Source organism: Anabrus simplex, chromosome 2 (assembly GCF_040414725.1).
Source record: "Anabrus simplex isolate iqAnaSimp1 chromosome 2, ASM4041472v1, whole genome shotgun sequence".
In the NCBI taxonomy this organism is placed as follows: Eukaryota; Metazoa; Arthropoda; class Insecta; order Orthoptera; family Tettigoniidae; genus Anabrus; species Anabrus simplex.
In genome coordinates, this window is record NC_090266.1 from 405,843,148 (window position 1) to 405,863,244 (window position 20,097).

Consider the following 20,097-nt stretch of genomic DNA (forward strand, 5'->3'; position numbering starts at 1 on the left):
CCACTCATTCCCACCATCACCCTATTACTCAGCATGTGACTGGTAATGTGGGAAACATGCAAGTGACTATTAGCGCTAAAGGTGGCGGAACTGTAAGGTAGTGTACAGTCCATGCTGGTTTAACTAACGCACAACTGTGGTGTTAATTGATGGAAAGATTTATTTGTTATTATTTTGGCTGTGTGATAATACACTGTAACACATGATTTACATATACATTTATATAGAAGCAATACGGAACATCCTCGCCATGCTAAATGATACTGTTGTGAACTGCCATATTTCAGAATATTATAGTGATCCTAGTGTTAAGTTTTTTGCATTCAGTATGACAAAGGAAGAAGACAAAAATGGATATTGATAGCGAACTGAATGCAGAAATAATACCAGAAATATTTAATTCATACATAATTGACCCTTTAAGAATGACAGTGGTGTAAGTCGTTATTAAAGCAGACATTAACAACGTCTCGTAAGTTCCTTGTCCTTGTTTATTACAATGATAAATACATATAATCCAACAGTTAATTTTGTACTGATTCCAGATTTCACTCTTTCTGTAAATAAATTCTAATTAATTCATTCAAGTGAAAAATAATAGGGGAAGTTATGACAATTTTGAAACTTCTTCGGTTTTAGTTTTACTAAGTTTAGGTTTCACATTTTGGTACAAATCGGCTGGAATTGATAAGATTTCTGGGGATATACTAAAGACAATGGGTTAGGATGTAGTACCATATCTAAAGTACTTATTTGATTATTGTTTGCATGAAGGAGCTATACCAAATGAATGGAGAGTTGCTATAGTAGCCCCTGTGTATAAAGGAAAGGGTGATAGACATAAAGCTGAAAATTACAGGCCAGTAAGTTTGACATGCATTGCTTGTAAGCTTTGGGAAGGTATTCTTTCCGATTATATTAGACATGTTTGCGAAATTAATAACTGGTTCGATAGAAGGCACTTCGGGTTTAGGAAAGGTTATTCCACTCAAGCTTAACTTGTAGAATTCCAGCAAGATATAGCAGATATCTTGGATTCAGGAGATCAAATGGACTGTATCATTATTGACCTGTCTAAAGCATTTGATAGGGTGGTTCATGGGAAACTACTGGCAAAAATGAGTGCAATTGGACTAGACAAAAGAGTGACTGAATTTCTAGAAAATAGATCTCAGAGAATTAGAGTAGGCGAGGTAATAATCAAGAGGGGAATTCCTCAAGGCAGTATTATTGGACCTTTGTTTTCTTATACATATAAATGATACATATAAATGAGCAGCAATAATTATTACTCTCTTCATTAGCCCAGCTCCTCTTCTTTCAACATCTGCACCATCACGCTGCTCAAGGTCTCCACGTTTCCATACTGAACTGGGAATCGTGACATTGATTCAAATTATGATCTTCACTTGACCAGATTGTTGGCTTCGAAACCACCTGAATTAAGCCTGTTAATTACTGGAACTTAAGAGAACAAGGTTTATTCTTCCCACTGATAACATATATTACCTTATGATCTATGCACCTCAAGCTGGACTATTCTCTTGTTTATCAAGACTCAACAACTGGGATACCTTCTCAAAAATTGTTACATTTTACGGTCAGACGCACCTCATCATTTCAACTGGTTATAATCTAACAGTGACTTTATAGGTGCTGTCATGTGTTTTAAATGGTCATACGCACCATACCCTCATCATTTTAACGTTACATTTAAAATTTGCCGTAGTAGGTGCATTCAAGTGTTGTATATAGATACACCTTATGTTCTACAAACCTCAAGCTGGACTATTTTCTCGTGTATCATACCCTAACAATTATGTTACCTTCTCTGATTTGCTTTCATTCTTTTAACTTGTTACAATTTAACTTATAACATTAATCCTTGTATTTGCTGTCATGTGTTTTATATTTTAACTAGTCATAGTTTAACATTTGTCTTGTAAGTGCTATCATGTGTTATATATTGCTATTTGATAAGTTGTCTTTCGCTCAATTGATTCATTGGCTGATGACTACGTGCAATGAGCGTCAAAACTAGTCCCAATCTTCTTTAAACTTTGTGATATATATTCACATCAATAAACATTCATGGTATTGAAAAGGTGGACCTTTAACTTTTTCATTTTATTGTAATCCCAGTTCAATACGGAACAAAATGAAGTTTCTAACTTTCAATCGGAAGTAACAGACATGAAAGTAGTGATAATGATTGCTAGTGCAAACAGGTAGGAATAATGGCATGAGTTTACCCAGAGTAAGGAGATAAAGGCAAAGTTAGGAATGAACTCGATGGATGAAGTGGTATGTATAAACAGACTTCCGTGGTTAGAGTCCTGTGAGGCGAACAGACTAGTATAGGTTACCTAGGAGAATAATGGACTCATCCATGGAGGGTAAGAGAATTAGACAAAAGTGATTATAGTTAGATTCAGTTTTTGATGTTTTTAAGAATTTGGATATCCTCTGATTATTATAAGCTCTTATGTTTAAGAAAAGATGGAATTTTTTCCTTGATAGATGTTACTTCTTTTGATGTTGATTTTACCTTATCTTTGCCCTTCACAGGTCCAATGGTATTTGAAGAGGCTCAAATATGTCAGTCTTGTGTCGGTAGATTTAACGACATGTAAAGGAACTCCTGCAGGTTAAAATTCTATCACCAAAAAACCATATAAATAATTAGTGGGGCATTATCCCTAGTCTTGTAGTTTTCTTTTAATCATTGAATTGTTCCCTGGTTTGGCTCTTTGGCTGAATGGGTCCTACATTTTTAGCTGTGTCTGGTTAATTCCTTTTGCTTGGGGCTGGGTGTTTGTAATAATCTTGTTATAAATCTTCATTTACAGTCATACAACACTAACTACCATAGAAACACGCAATAGTGAATACATTGTTTCATATTAGATTGTAATTAGAAAGGGCATTGGGCCATAAAACTGGCTTTAATATATATATTAATGGATTAGGTAATTTGGAAAGATGCGAATAAGAATAAGAAGATTTGAATACTTCTTTGTTGATTTTGCTTGTTTGTTTGTGATTTTGCACTCTGCGTTGGAGGGTGCATTCTTTGATGCTGGAAAGAACCATATCCTTCCACTTTTGAGTAGCTTGGATGGTAGAGTGCTGGCCTTCTGAGCCTCTGTTGGCCAGTATGATCCCGGCTCTGTCCACTGGTGTTTGAAGAGGCTCAAATATGTCAGTCTTTGTCGGTAGATTTAACAACACATAAAAGAACTCCTGCAGGACAAAATACCAACATCAACCAAAACCATGTAAGTAATTAGTGGGACGTAAAACAAATAATATTATTTCTGGTGCCTGTAACTTAGCTGTCAGTTGGGTTGTTCCATGTTGAAAGTACTTTTCAGCACAGAACGTCTATTGCAGTGCATATTATCTGCTGTATTTCTGCACAGAGGTTCAAGACCACATTCTCAATTTTCCAATCAAATCAACACTGTGGAGTTGATGAATATTATTTGGATGCAAGGTTGAACCGTAAAAGAATCATCATCATCATCATCACTGGCAGGACAGACCTTTGTGGGCCTTGGCTGTCTGAAGAAATTTTCCCCATTCTTTCCTGTTGCGTGCAGAGCTCGTCCAATTCTTGATTCCAGTTATCTTTACATCCTCTCTCTCCCCTTCTTCCTACCTTAACTTTGGTCTTCCAACTTTCCTGATTCCTTCTGGCACTGCATTAAATATCTTCTTTATCATTCTGTTATTAGCACGCAGCATGTGTCCTGATCTTTATGCAGTTAACAATGTTTGGTTCGATATATAGATTATACTATTCATGATTATATCTTCTTCTCAAGACACAGTTTTCTTCCACTGGCCCAAAAATTTGCCTCAAAATCCTTCTTTCAAATATACCGAGCTCTCTTTCATCAGATTTTGAGTGTGTCCAGGTCTCAGCACCATATGTTAATATAGGCTTTACTGAAACTTTATACATTAGGACTTTAGTTATCCTGAGCAGCAACTGAGACTTCAGATGTTTTCTGAGGCCATGATAGCACTTGTTATCAGACAGTATACGTTTTTGGATTTCAGAACTAACATTGCTCTTGGAATTAACTTCTGATCCAAGGTAGGTAAAGCTACACACTACTAGGGTAGTCTTTCTTGGTTACGGGCATGTACTTAGTTTTCCTTCATTCCTTGTGAAAGCTTCTCTCAATGCTCTTGGTGTTCTTGCGATTAAATCAATATTATCTGCATATGCCAAAATTTGAACTGATTTATATAAGATGGTTCCCCTTGTGTTGATACATCTCTAATAATTTTCTCCAAAGCTATATTGAACAAAAGGCATGATAATGAATCCCCTTGCCTAACTCCGTTCTTGGACGTTACAGCACTTGATGACGTATTCTGGATCTTAATTTGATTCAGAGTATTTTTCATGGTGACTTTCACAAGGGCGATCAATTCCTAGAGATTACTTCTATCAATGCTGTCATCTGCTGATCTGAAGTCAGTGAAGAGATGGTGTGTATCAATTCCAAATTCTTTACATTTTTCAAGTATCTGGCAAATTTGAAGATCTGATCAGTAGATCTGCCTTGGCGAAATCCGCATTGATATTCACCAAACGCATTTTCCATGTAATGCACCAATCTGCTAAAGAGAATGTAGGAAAATATTTTATAAGCAATGGATAATTGGCAGATACCTCTGTAGTTAGAACACATCATGATATCACCTTTCTTATGTATTGGGCAGATGATAACTATATTCCATTCATCAGGGATTGTTTCAGTTACCCATATCGTTGCCACTAGTTTTTGAAAGTGTTTAACAAATTCTTTTCCAGCATTTTTTGCAAGCTCTGATTGTATTAACTCCATTCCTGGGGCTTTGTTTTTCGTTAACTTCTTAATACCTTAAAAGAATGCACAATCTATTTCATCATCAGCATCCTAATCTTGAAGTAATATATTTATTTAAAATTGCTAGCTTTAAAAAGAACTTCTGTTAGGCTTGTTAGACCATGTAACAATTTGTGAATACTAATAAATAATAATACAATATCATAAATAAAAATAAATCAATAAAATACTTGAAATAAGTTAATAAAAATAATTAATCGAAATGTCCGTAGTATGGGCGCCAGAGTTCACCACAATGGATCCTTCGAATTTAGATAGAGCATGATAATTATTTATCTCCCAGGGCGTGTACATAAAAGCTGCGTACTGGTACGTGTGCTTCAGGCCTTACCTAAACTTCTGAAAATGACTAAATAGGCAGGAACTGCGGCTAGGTTCATCAATAACTCCACTGATTCTAAAATATCTAACTATATTCTCAATAAAATCCGTGCATGAGCACCTCATCTACACACCAAAATACACTTATAATACACAAACAAAATATTACTGCAAGACTCCATATTTACAACAACAACAAAGAAAACAGTGGGAAAACGAAAGCGAGAACTAAGCCACCATTTGTAGTTAGTTCGTTGAACAATGTACATATATGTAGATAAGAACCCTTCACTGTCTCTGCATCAACACGACTTGCCGATTCTCATAATCGGCACTTATCACACAGATACTGTACCTCGTAATACTGTGTTCACTGATTTTAACACTTGTTGTAAAGATATATACATTTGAGCTACACACGCTTGTCGTTCCTGAACATAAATTATGGAAAGTCTGAGATAGCTTTCACCAACATATAATGCCAGGCTGCCACATGTGCTACAATACTTAGTGCGTAAGCACAGACAACGTTCCACGAATGTTTGCAGTCCAGTCCAGTATAGTGCAGCAGTATCACTCCAGTACCGTATATCCAGTTTCACTCCCGTATCGTGTGTCAGCATTGCTTCATTCCCGTACAGTGTGTGTGTGGTTTCCTTCCACTGTGATGTCGAAGTATATAAAGACCTCGGCTCTCACATGATACGCCGAGATTGATCCTGGCCAGCCAATCATGGTAGATCCTCATGTCAAGACCACGCCCTGGACTTCTTCTTGCTCCCAAGACAATAACAAACTCTGGGGTGTTTCACATGAGTCATAGAACTTTCCAAGTACAACAACCAGCTCATCTCATCAGACTGGGATATATACATGACTCATGCAAAGTTTCCAAGTTCAATATAGCAATGTTTTCCCAGCCGTTGTACAAAAAAGTTACTCATACCTACCATATATGGAGACCTCCCTGCTTACAAATATTAATGACAAAATATACAATTGGAATGTAAATAATAATAATAATAATAATAATAATAATAAAAAATCAAATACTGACAATAATATCTCTCACTTCTACATATAGTGCGAGGCTGTGATATATGTACTATCATAACCTCAAAAAACCATGTAGAATAACTGTGAAGAATTTCAAACCAAAAGAGAAGTCTCCACACGTATTGCAAAATGTTAAATGACTGCAGCAAGTGAGTTAAATATTCACAAATACACAGGATTTTTTTTTTTTATTTTTTTTTTTTTTTTTTTATTTATTTTTTTTTCAAGCAGTCAAGCACCCTTTATAATTTGTTGCCCAGTTAGTGATTTCATATTGTCATTAATGACACTCTTAACTATGCTTTCTGTTATTAGTGCTGTGTATCTCTCAGTAAAATGGTCTGTTCATCCCTTTGCTCCGTACATTCTCCAGTGTTAAGGTCATTGCTGCCAAGATAAATGCAAATTAATCTCTAACAGGAACTATGTTATTTGCCTTCCCACCATGATACTGGGGGTATACAGTAGGGATGGGACAAATAGTTACTTTCCAGTATCATGTTCCTCTGTATCCATTACACCAGGGCCTCTCAAACGCCCAAACTCTCACGCGTGCAGAGCGAGGTGCATAGGCTCTGTGCACTGTGCATCGGTACGCTTCGCCTCAACTCGGCTTGACTCGGATGGTGTAGTGTGCTGAGAGCGACGAAGCGTTTGGTGGTAGACGACGTGTTTATCAGTGAAATAGACAAGTGCACGACAACAACATAATAATGGAGCAACCTGTTTCGAAGAAAGCAAAGACTTCCGAAAGTCCATTTCAATCGAACTGGGAACTTTCGTATTTTTTTTTTTGTTTGTTTGTCGTGACGATAACGCCAAATGCTTAATCTGTGGGACGATAATTACGTGCGTAAGAAAATCATCTATGGAAAGACACTACAACAGACTACATTCGGAAAATTATTGTGAAATCATAGGAGACGTCAGAGAGAAAGAATTAAGGAAGTTGAAACAGCTTGAAGAAGAGCATTCTATATCCACAAATGAGTTTTGTTCCAGTACTGTAGCATTTTCATTTTGGTTACGGGTTCTGCATTTTTTAAAATTATGTTTACATTCCTCTCAAACATGTATGTGTATTTCTAATTCACTTTTTTAATTTTTTTAATAACACTGGTAACGTTGTCCCATACAACTGTGCGTCTCCGCTCACCACACGTAAACATTTCGCAGTGGGGGAGAAACAGCAGTGAAGGTGAGGAACGCGGTGACAGGCCGAACGGGGAGACAGGTGTAGGGAGAGAGGAGTGGGGGGTCTGCACTCTGGTCAACCAAGCGAAGTAGTCTTTTGCACCGTGCACAGTGCATGCACCACGCGCATGCACCCTGAGAGGCCCTGCATTACACTGTAGTATTGGGTTTGAGTATTTGGATATAGAAGTAACATAATACAAGTTGCAGGTCAACTTTTGGGAGGAACATTCACTATACCTGTTGTCTCATGCAGCTCCTAATCTCTCCCTACTAAGTACTTATAAATAGCAATTGTATATCTTCATCTCTCTTTCTTATCTCCTATTGTCCTTTTTGCCAGCTCGTCACTCACAGTCTTGACTATTTCTGGAAAATGTTTGCAATGACCCATATGTATTCTGAGAACTAATACTTCGAAACCTTCATTTATAAAAACCGCCATAACTGCTTTGGTAGCTGGGTGTTTTCCGAGATGTCCAAGTATCTATAGTTAAACAGACACTCTGTCCTGACATTATAAAATATTTTAATGTGCGACTGTCGTATACACTTCAGATGCTGCGGGGATGAGATGAGGAAACAGTCCTATCAGGCAAGACGTAAGCAAAGCTTAATCCGGTACCCTCTTCTTTCTTTCTTTCTTTCTTTCTTTCTTTCTTTCTTTCTTTCTTTTTTTTTTTTTTGTCACACCGACACAGACTGATGTTATGATGACAATGGAATAGGACAGGACTAGGACGGTAGCAAGTGTGGTCTCAACTTAGGAACAGTCTCAGCATTCGCTTGGTCTGTACATGGGAAATTACTGAAAATCATCTTCAGGGCTGCCAACAATGGGGCTAGAACCCACCATCTCCCGAATACGACCTAACAGCTACGTGACCCGAACTGTGTAGTCAACTCGCTCTGGAAATCCAGTATAAAAGTCTCCAAAATCTTTGTCTTCCACCATAGGAAGAAGGTTGTTAATATGCGGTAAACAACTGTGTAAGTGGCTTGTCAAGTGTCTTTTTCCTCTGTATCACTCCTTTTCCTTTGTACTAGTAAAATTATGTTCGCAGCAGGTTGCAGTCGATGACGAAGTTTCAGCAAAGATAGATACATGTTATGGCTCTTGCGATGGCTTTTCAGGACCTGATATTTGAGTACCATGTATATTAATGAGAACTACCTGAACCGGTTGATTTTTTACATACATACATACATACATACATACATACATACATACATTAGCATTATAGACCGTTATGCCTTTCAGCGTTCAGTCTGCAAGCCTCTGTGAATTTACTTAATGTTGCCACAATTCTCTATTTGCAACTAATGCTGTGGCCTCATTTAGTTCTATACCTCTTATCTTTAAATCTTTAGAAACTGAGTCTAAATATGGTCGTCTTGTTCTCCCTCTACTTCTCTTACCCTCCATAACAGAGTCCATTATTCTCCTAGGTAATCTATCTTCCTCCATTCGCCTCACATGACCTCACCACCGAAGCCGGTTTATGCGTACATCTTCATCCATCAAGTTCATTCCTAAATTAGCCTTTATCTCCTCTTTCTGAGTACCCTCCTGCCATTGTTCCCACCTGTTTGTACCAGCAATCATTCTCGCTAATTTCATGTCTGTTACTTCTAACTTATGAATAAGATATCCTAAATTAAATTATTATTAATATTGTTGTTTTTATTATTATTTTTATTATTATTATTATTATTGATTATTATTATTATTATTATTATTATTATTATTATTATTATTATTATTATTATTATTATTATTATTATTATTCGAATAACCCTTTTGAGGGCACGATAAACCAACTTTGGTTACTTTTCTTTGCATTTAACGTTCTTCGTTTCCAAACTTCCTTCATTTTCTGAGAATGCTGTTCCTTTTCCTCTTGAGTGCATTTTCTTCCAGTTGTTAATATCTTTCTCTCCTGAAATCCTGCCTTTCATGTTACTTCTCTGAAACTTGTTCCATTTTCTATTGTATCTATTTTAATTCCAGCATTTTTCATATCCTTTTCAATTTCAATGAACCACGTTGGCTTGGATAACTGTTCAATAAGTTGAAGTTTTGTTTAGTTAGTCTATTGTTACACATTCTATAAATGTGTCCAAAAAACTGGATTCTTCTTTTCCTCATTACAGTTGTCAGTTTTTCAACTTTTAAATATATATCTCTGTTTTATCGTAGTCTAAATTCAGCATTATTATTATTATTATTATTATTATTATTATTATTATTATTATTATTATTATTATTATTATTATTATTATGATTATTATTTTTTTTTTATTTATTTATTTTTTTTATTTGGTACCTTCTTACAATGCGTTTCTAAGAAACCATATCCCTGTAATTGAGTTTTTGTCCACATAAATCGTATCGGGTCTTTTGCTCATTGTCCACGACACGGCGTGAAACATGAGATTCAAAGTGGGAAGACCACACATAACAGTTTCAAGGAACTAAGCTTCTGTATGTATTACAATCAGTAAGCCTAATACAAAGCATTTTGAATAACTAAAGAATATCTGTAACCGGCCAGCAAGTAACAGGGTAGGAATATCAGTACTGCCTCTAAACTCTACAAAATTTACGCTCGCGCCTGTGCAGGAGGCACTCTTAAAGCGAGCTGCTATGCTTCCTAATATCCGTTAGCCAATCAGAAACTCCCTACCCTTCCCATGGTTTCGCTCGGGCAGTTACTTTTGTATTAGGGTCTCCGGTGGAACATAATATTTCTGGAACAGCTTATTCTGATGGAATAGGTTATATTATCATGTTACGATATGTAACTCCCATCTCTAGTATATAGTGAGTTTTATTTCTGTTAAATTTTGTGAAATTTATAAGTAATTCTATTAAATAATATGTGAAAAATGCCATTATAAGATTGCTAGCTATTATTCATGGGAAAGCATTGGAAGGTTTTCTTAGGATAACGGAAGAGTATACACTGAGTGGCCAAAAGTTACGGGAAGGGGTGTCCCATTAGAAAATGTGCCGTGTATGACCCCTGAGTGTTGCGGCTAGCTACGGCGCAGCTGAGCGGTCTGTCACAGACATCAGTGTTGTGAAGATGGCAACACGCCGCGAGTTAACTGACTTTGAATGTGGGATGATTATCGGTCCATGGCGCATGGGTCGTAGCGTTGCAGAGATTACACGCAAGTTCGGGTTTCCAAGGTCAGCAGTGTCGAGGGTGGATCTTTGATATCGCAGAGAGAATGTTACCACCCACGTAAACCGCCATATGGGAAAACCACAGGTGTTTAACGAGCGGACATCACGTCGCCTCCACAGAACCATACTGGGTGCTCGATGGGGGTACTGTGAGTCAGATCACCACCCATTGAATGTTGAGAGTCAGGAACCCATTTCTACCAGGACTGTAAGGAGGCAAACTATGCTGCATAGGCATCACCAGCCGATGACCAACTCGTGTCCCTTTGCTGACACTTTGACACAGAGGTCAACGACGTGCACGAGCCCATGAACATCGGCAATAGACCATGGAACAGTGGCAGCATGTGGTATAGTTCGATGAATCCTGGTTCCAGTTGTATCGATCTGATGGGCTCGTGCGAGTGTGGCGTATGTCCCATGAAGCTATGGATCCTGCATGTCAACAAGGTTGTGTCCAGGCAGGAGGTGGCTCAGTTCTAGTGTGGGCAGCATTCTCATGATCTCAATTAGGCCCCATTGTCCACCTGCAGGGAGCACTGACAGGTGCACTTTATGTGGACATTCTTTCAGACCATCTGCATCCCTTTTTGGCCCTAGAGTACCCTGATGGAGATGACATGTTTCAACAGGACAATGCACCATGTCACCACTCTGTGATGGCACTCAGGTGGTTGGAGGAGCACTCCAGTGAAGTTACGACCATAGATTTGCCCTCCAGATCCCCCGATCTTAATGCAGTGAAGCATTTAAGGGATGCTGTCGATGCTGGTGTATGCTCCATGAACCCTGCACCAACTATACAAGACGAATTGTGGTAGGAGTGCAAAATGTGTGGGTCCAGAACCCTCCAGAACGATTCCAACACCTTGTAGAGTCGATGCCTTACCGTATTGCTGCCGTTTTGAGGGCTCGCGGAGGAGCAACTCGTTATTTATGTCACATCCAGTGTCTTCCCATGACTTTTGGCCACTCATTGTATAAGCCTCAGTAATAAAATGAAGAAAGATATTTAGTGCTAAATTTATTGAAGTCAGTACAGTAGCTTACATTATTGTGTGTCCAAAGTTCCATTTACTTTATCCAGGTCAGACTTCTTCCTGGAAAATAGTGGTGTGTGAATAAAATCATGTAGCATTGAAGTTTTTGTAAGAGGTTACAGGTATGGTCCTGAAATATTGTCAAAAGTAGTTGCATAAACTTTGGAGCAGTATGAGAAGATCATTTTTTAAATGTTTAATGCGTCGGCTGTTGGAGCGGTACATTGTACCGCTGAGTGAGTTTCTCGTGAGGCCACAGGGGTACAAAGTACCGCTGTACATGTGTTATAAGACTTTCCCTGCTGGACCGGTGGACCACTGAGCTGTCGACTTTGCTATGCTAGCGTACTGCTATGGCTTCGCAGCAAATCCTGGTTTGCTTGGTTTCCAAATTATATCTTTTGTTAGTCATACCTTCTTTTATTAGCAGTATGTGAGTATTTGTCTGACCAGTTTAACCAAGCTCTTCAGTGTGTCGGGTAAGCTAACTTGCTGGCTTGGGATTTGGGAAATACTGGTTTGAGTCCTACTTCCGGGAAACCCGTTAATGGTTTTCTGTGGTTTCCCATTTAGCACTCCATGCTTATGCTTAACCTTATCAGTACGCCACACCGATTCCATCCAAATCCTTGCATCAATACATATTTGTCTGAGATGATACGTGATGCTTAAACCAATAAATTTAGCATAAACATGAGCATATTTGCATTTTCTAAATTAACTATGCTCGTTGACCACATAGCGAAGTTACCAATGGGCATTTGGCAAGGACTAAATAGGAGATAATTTATAGGAATACATGTTCAAGAAAAATATCCATTTTTTCATAAAATTTCAACATGCAAAATAATAAACCACACTTTTTACAATATCTACAATTTTTGAATTAATATAGGCTTGCTGCAGTGTATGTGAAACTTGGCACCATCACTTCACAACCCTACTGTAGAACAGTGAGTGCCTTGGAATTGTGGAGTTAAGCACTAGTAAACAAATCGTGGCATAGTCCGTTAGCTAAAATGAGTACCATAAGGCAACGCAAGCTTCTAGTACGGCTATGTTGTACTGCTCTGGTTATCTAGCCAAAATCATATTGTAAACTTTTCTGTGGGGCCACGGCAGTACCTTAGGGTACTAGGAATTTTTATTGTATTTAGTACGTATAAATATCACTTTGAATATTGTGTTCCTTCTGATTTGCTCTATGCTCAATGGAAAGAAAGCTTTGGCCACCGAGACATTTCTGGCTGTGTCTCCGGGCGGTCATGTGAGTAAAAATGTTCACCTGTCATTTTGTATTAGTCTTTATTTAAACTATGAATATACTTCAATATGTTTTGAATCTTTCTCAAAAGACACTTTGTTAACGTAGATTATCAGAGAGAACATGAACCCATTAAGGTAAACAGAGCTGTTGACCATAACCTAAGACCATAAAAGGAACTACTGCAGCAAGACAGTGATAATTTTGAAATCAGCCTAGATGAGTTTGTCATTGATTCACCCTTGAATGCTGATTGACTGTATCAGGATTTGATCGTACAACCCTTGGTACAAGCAAATGATTGCCTACCCAACTGTGCTACATAGCTGGTTAAATTTTTGGGCTGAATGAACAGATATGAAAGATAGGTAAAGAGATTCAGTTTAGGAATTACTCTGATATAGATGATTTTGTTTTGGCCTTGCAGAACAAAAATATCCTTCAAAGACAGAAACTGTAAAATTTGCCATGTTTATACCTATGAGATATAATGCAATATTGGATGCAAAGCAGCTTTTAAATAATAAATGCTGTTGTTGGTTGTTGAACATGTTGCTGTGCACAGTTGTTGAGGATTTTATTTTGTAACAAGTTTGTATAGTAATTTATTTCTCACCAAGTGAGTTGGCTATGCAGTTTGGTTTGCGTAGCTGTGACCTTGCATTCAGGAGATGGCAGATTTGAACCCCTCTGTCGACAGCCCTGAATACGGTTTTCTGTGGTTTCCTCTTTCACACCAGGCCATGACCACTGGCTTCTCAGTCCTATCTCTTTCCATCGTTATGCCACTGAAAATCTATGTGTTAATGCAACCCTTTCTGACTTGAGCACTTGGAGCTGGCGCACACCAGCGCTGCAATCAGCAGCACCGTTCCCCTCTTTCCCCACCCTCCCCACTTTCCCCATGTAGCGAATTGTGCGAGTGCATGTGTTCGTCAGAGACAGCAAAGTAACACATACCTCGTTGCAAGGGAATAACATGTTGATATGCACCATGTGTGATAGAATTAAGGCTTTTAAAAGTCAGCTTATAGACCACAAATTTTGACAATTTTCCTTCATTAAAATCATTAAATTTGTTTACTTCCAAAAATCTTGGAGAGTACCAGACCTCATTACAGAATTTTCATGATGATTTCAATGCCCGATTCAAAGAAATTAACGATATGGCACCTCAGCTTTAAGTATTTAGTGCCATTTTCAGCAGGTCGTGAAAAATTGCCATCATATTTCCAAACAGACCTGATAAAACTACAGTGCGACGCAATCCTAAACGATAGGTATGAATGACCATTACAGCATTATTTAATTTCATTTTACAAAGATGTTCATCCACAGGAATTTCCCAAACTTCATGCACTTGTCTTAAATTTTAAGTCAGTGTTCTGTACAACTTATGCATGTGAACAGATATTTCAATTGTGAATTTAAATATAAGTAAAACCAGGACTTCTCTGCACGATGCTGCCTTAGGGGCAGGATTTTTACTGGCAAATCGATTGTACCCAATATTGGTAAATTAGTTGCAGGAAAACAATGTCAACAATCAACTTAAATACTAAATGCTCAGCAAGGCAAACAAAAAATGTGTGTTTATGTGTTCACAAATTGGTCATTAATAATTGTTTACGTAAGCTGTACGCTGACTTGACGATGTGTGGTGCTGCCTCTTCCACTTCCCACCTTCCCTCACATCACTGGTGCTACAGCTCAGCACCAGTGCTGATGCTGGTGCTGGCCTAGGCCCTGGCAGTACCTCAGATGGCAAGGCCTGTGTAAATGCAACATTAAACCACTGATAAAGAAAAGGAATATTCATTTCTGTTTTCCGTATTAATTACGGTGTTTCATAAATTGGTACATTCTAAAACTGTCACTGGTCTGTAGCATTCTGAACAAAACCGTATTTTTAAAAAACCCATTTAACAAAAGAAAGTGGAGCCATTCTGTAAATTTGAGTAGGATAAAATTAAAGGAGAAAAGATAGACTTTTGCTTTTTAATGATTTTTAATTCAGTGAATAAGGGGAGATGACACATCAGCACTAGAGTTGACTAGCAGATCTTGCAAGGTGTGGGAAAGTCATCCAGAATTAAGTTATTCAGAATTTTACTGTTAACAGTTTGTCTAACTAGTGTAATTAACACTGTAAATGTCATCCTTACTTTACTATAAATGGCTTTCTGTTTGCATTCACTACAGTTGTGTTTCTGCCTAACTGAAGCAGATCACAACTATAGTCATGGAGTGCTGTTGCAGTGTAATGTGTGATAATAATCTTGCTTATGAGTTAGTTGCTGAACATATAATCACCTTGCTGTAGTAAGGGTGTCTTCAGAAGACAATCCAGTTAAGTGGACTTTAAAATGAGAGTGCTTGTGATGTCCTTTGCACAAGTCATTTACTCACTTACTAGGGGGAGAGAGAGAGAGAGTGTGTGTGTGTGTGTGTGTTTTTTCCCTAAATTGGAAGCAATTTGAGAACATGACTAATTTTGACTAGATATTTGTTACATAGGATTGAATGATTAGAAAGAAAGTGTATTTAATTCTTCCATTTAATATTGTTTAAAATGAAATGTATATGAAATATGTTGTGGCCTCCAGTGAAATTCTAAATTTCTATTTTCCTGAATACATTTTTATGCACTGCTTCTTCAGTTGTCTATATTGAATCAAATTTTCAAAAGGTACAGATGAGTGAGCCTTCATCTTCTTTAAGAATCTGAACTAAATCTTTCATTGGTGTTCTTGTGTTTCAAAAGGCTGAAATGGCTCTTCGATCAGAAGGTTTTGTGGATATTGACATACACACGCTGGAATCTGTACTGGCACGAGAGACTCTTAACTGCAAGGAAATGCACCTGTTTGAAGCAGCATTGAACTGGGCTGCAGCAGAGTGTGGTAGGAGGGACATGGAAGCCACGCCTCAAAATAAAAGAACTGTCCTTGGTAATGCACTCTATCTTGTACGTATACCAACAATGAGCCTTGAAGAGTTTGCCAACGGAGCAGCACAGCAAGGGATTCTCACATTACAAGAAACTATAGATATCTTCCTGCATTTTACTGCACACAACAAACCACAACTGAACTACCCCACCAGAGTTCGAACAGGACTTAAGCCTCAGGTAGACCTACAGTCTTGTCTCCTATTTTGTTTGCTTCTGCAGGAGTGCATATTTTTAATATTTTAAATATTATTATATTTTTATTACAGATTTGTCATCGTTTCCAGTCCTGTGCTTACCGGAGCAATCAATGGCGTTACAGAGGTCGCTGTGACAGTATACAATTTAGTGTTGATAAACGAATTTTTGTTGTTGGATTTGGACTCTATGGTTCATCGAGTGGAGCTGCAGATTATAATGTCAAGATAGAGCTCAAACGTCTAGGGCGTGTGATGGCTGAAAACAATACAAAGTTTTTCTCTGATGGATCAAGCAACACTTTCCATGTTTATTTTGAACATCCTATTCAGATAGAACCAGAATCATTTTATACTGCATCTGCTATTCTTGATGGAGGTGAACTGAGCTACTTTGGTCAGGAAGGAATGAGTGAGGTGACAGTTGGATGTGTTACCTTTCAGTTTCAGTGTTCGTCTGAAAGCACAAATGGTACTGGAGTACAGGGTGGTCAGATACCAGAATTAATATTTTATGGACCATCTCTGTCAAGTGATGATTATTAATGATTTCATAACCAAAATTATGTGGTTTGGATACAACCATTGTTTTAAGGGATTGAACTACAGTATGTATTGAGTTTCTTGTCTCCAGATGTTAATTATTGTTCTTGTTTGTTTTTTTCACCAACATATGTTGCTACATTATAACTTAGTTGCCATGTATTGTCAGCTATATGTTCCCACATTCCAAATATAGTTTACAGTTTGTTTGATGAAAATATTTATCTATTCATAATAAAACTGAATGGTTTATTTTACAAATGCCTCATTGTATCACTTCTCAGTTTTCATGTTAAATTATGCCATTTGTTGCTTGAAGTATTTCAAATTTGAATAATTAATGGCTGTAAGATAATTGAGGTAGCGTAATCAAAACTTTTACAAATGTAACACTGTGAAATATTGTTGATAAAATGAGATTTTTATTTGTTTCATGTCAAGTGTAAACTATTACATCATTCATATGTTAGTGCAGTGTATTGAAACCAATACCTCAGATAGTGTGTATAACAGTGGTAAATATTTTTTTCTTTCTTGGGAAAAAAAAAGAGAGTGTAATACAGTAATAAAGTTTTATTTTGGTAGAAGACAAAATAAATCATTTGACAGCTTGGCTGCATCAAATTACCCGTTATTGAATTACAGTCATTGTCTAAAACCTTCTCAGTTCTAATGAGTTATATTCAAATATGGGTGTTCAAGTATGGGCTAGTTCATTGCCATTGCTGTGAGCAGTTTCTTAAGAATTTGTGAAATACAGTGTTTTGGCATAGATAATATGTACATGGAACAAAGATTTTCCATATTCATTAACATTTTTGGTGTTTGGGAAAATATTGTCAAGATACAGTGGAACCTACTGGTTGGAATGGTGAAGTTCATTTTGTTGATTATTGTGAAAATTTCTTGATCTTGTGCATGTATTAGTGCAAATATTTACCCTTGAGTGTATATTTGAATGAGTTTGTAATAATGAAGATGATGATTATTTTTTCCTTCACTAGAAGTAACTGGATTTGGACAAGAATGGTTCCTTCCTATTTTATTCTTTATCTTTCCATCACTCCTCATCCATCACCATGTTGCTGTCCACATCTTGTTGCTATTATTAGTGAGGTGCAGTGATCTTCTAGTCTTCCTTGGCCTCTCTTTTCTTTCATTGGCAGTTCCACAGTTAATGACATTTTTTCTTCATAAGTTCAATTTATCCTTAACTATTTGCCTATTTTTTGCCATTTTTTCACACAATGTTTACACCATTTTCTTTCCACATTTCTTCCATTCTTTCCTTGCCTTCTATGACATATTTTGATTTCCATTTTCTTTGTCTCGACCAGGTCTCGGGTACATAATTTTTGTATCATTCATTGGTTATATGTTTGTTCCATAGTACATTTACTCTGTGATAGATCTCAGATGCACGTATCATAATAGATATGTTATATCTGTTGTACGAAATTTCGCGATCAATCATTGGTATATCTTTGTTCCATAGTAGACTCATTACTTTGTGATTAAATTTTCTTCCAAGGTACAACCCCTGCTTTGATGTCTTTTATTCTACAGTAATTCGCCGCCAGAAGTTCTCTGTAACTTCAATATCCTTGTGTGTCCAATTTTTTATCACACCTTTTCCTTCTTTCTTTCCTCGTAGCATTGCTTCAGTTTTCTGAGGATGAATTTTCATTCCTAGTTGACATTAAATCAATAAAAGTAAATAACCACCTGTTTGATACTATATATTTGCTTTAAGCAAGTTAATTAGTAAAACATGTTTCATTCCTTAGGAACATCTTCAGCTACTTAACATTGCTTCGGTGAAATTACATAGAATTACCTTCTCAAAAAAAGTCTTAAAATAGTACCTTTGTTGTGCTTAAAACTATTTTAAAAAGGTAAAAGAAAATAAAGTAGGTGGGGATGGTTGAATGGGGCTGCAAAGTGGGAAGGGAAGATGGATCTACAGTAGAGTCTCGATTATCCGACATAAACGGGACCTGGAGTGCGTCGGATCACCGAAAATGTCGGATAATAGAGGATAACTTTGAAAATGAACTGAAACAAACAGGAAGGCTAAAATAATGACATGTTTTACGGTGCTCTACTTATTGAATTACCAGTTCAGTTGCACAGTACATGCAGTATTAAACGAAAACATTCCAGATGTCTTACAAAAAGAAACTTTTCTCCACAGATATTAAGCTACCTAATACCGTACCGCTTTTGCCACTGATCACGCCACCCAGCACTGGCAGGAAAATTAGGGTCCCCTTCATTAAACTCCTGGAAATACACAGCCTTTTCCTGCAGAATGGTGCCAGATATTGGCAGGCCCTTTTCCCGGTGTTGAGATACCAAAGAAATAGTGCTTCACTTACTTTTTCGTACTGACATTTTTTTCATTGTTTTTCTCTGCTCTGGTAGAGCACAACTTTTCAATTTCTTCCCTCTGTTTTTTCCAGTCTCCCACTGTAACACGTCCAACACCATAATCTGAAGCCACATTTTGAAGAATTTCCCCTTTGTCCAGTCTCTTTAATGCACTCAATTTGTGTTCCATAGAAACAGTCTCTTTCTTCCATTTACGCGCCATACTCGCAGAGGATATGAAAGCTATAATATCCGCACCCAACCAATACTACAATGACTGAAGAGTCATTGCACCTGTCCTTGAGAAAAACCCAGTCCTACCGCCAGCGTTCAGGCCAGTGCTTGTCCCATGGTTGCACCCTCCACAGCGGGTGTGTCTGAATTTAGTCTCCACCAAAAGTTGAAATTAAGTCTCAACAGTGTCGGATAACACGGAATGTCGGATAAGCGAAGGTCGGATGAGCGAGACTCTACTGTACTTATGTTCTAACTTAATTCAAAACAGTTTCCAATTCACATAAATAGATGTTAAAAAATTAGTATATAGCACTTTTGTTCATATGTAATATGTGCGTTTTTCATAGTAGATCATTTTGAAAAAGTTTTTGAGAAGGGCTTCTTTGTGTCAATGTTATCTGTCTTAATTATCTTCAGCTGCACTTCTTTTCCGAAGTGAGTGTTGTCATTTGATATAACTTGGTGAAATTGGGCCCCTTGAATTTTTGTACATTAAGGGACCCTCTGAAGCCGATTGCTGTTTTATTGATGTTATGGAGAAGCTTCCCCAGAGTCGTGATATGTCGTCAACCTACTGTGTCCGTGGAGGGGTCTAGCAGCAGCTGTTCCGGCTTTCCATATAGTGAAAAAACGATGTTATGTCTTAGTGCAGGAGAATGGAAAACCATGGAAAAACATATTCAGGACAGGTGACTGTGGGGACCAACTCTTCTCCATTTTGATTTTTTCTTTCCCATTATCTTTCTGCAGGATACTTCCCATATTCCTTTCTCTTATTTTATGTCCCATTTTTAGAGCCAAACTGTTCTTATATGTTTAGTCCTTATG

The 20,097-nt window shown here is 37.5% G+C and overlaps 1 protein-coding gene across 1 annotated transcript in view; it reads left to right on the forward strand.

Annotated features, from left to right (window-relative positions):
* The window catches only part of lute (BTB/POZ domain containing protein 3 lute), a 198,681-nt gene extending 180,482 nt beyond the window's left edge, over positions 1–18,199 (forward strand). Inside the window, exons 5-6 of the mRNA XM_067140812.2 lie at positions 15,737–16,102; positions 16,192–18,199. Coding sequence (XP_066996913.2) covers positions 15,737–16,102; positions 16,192–16,665 — 840 coding nt within the window. The 3' untranslated portion in view covers positions 16,666–18,199. The remainder of the gene's footprint in view (positions 1–15,736; positions 16,103–16,191) is intronic.
* The last annotated feature ends 1,898 nt before the right edge of the window (positions 18,200–20,097 follow it).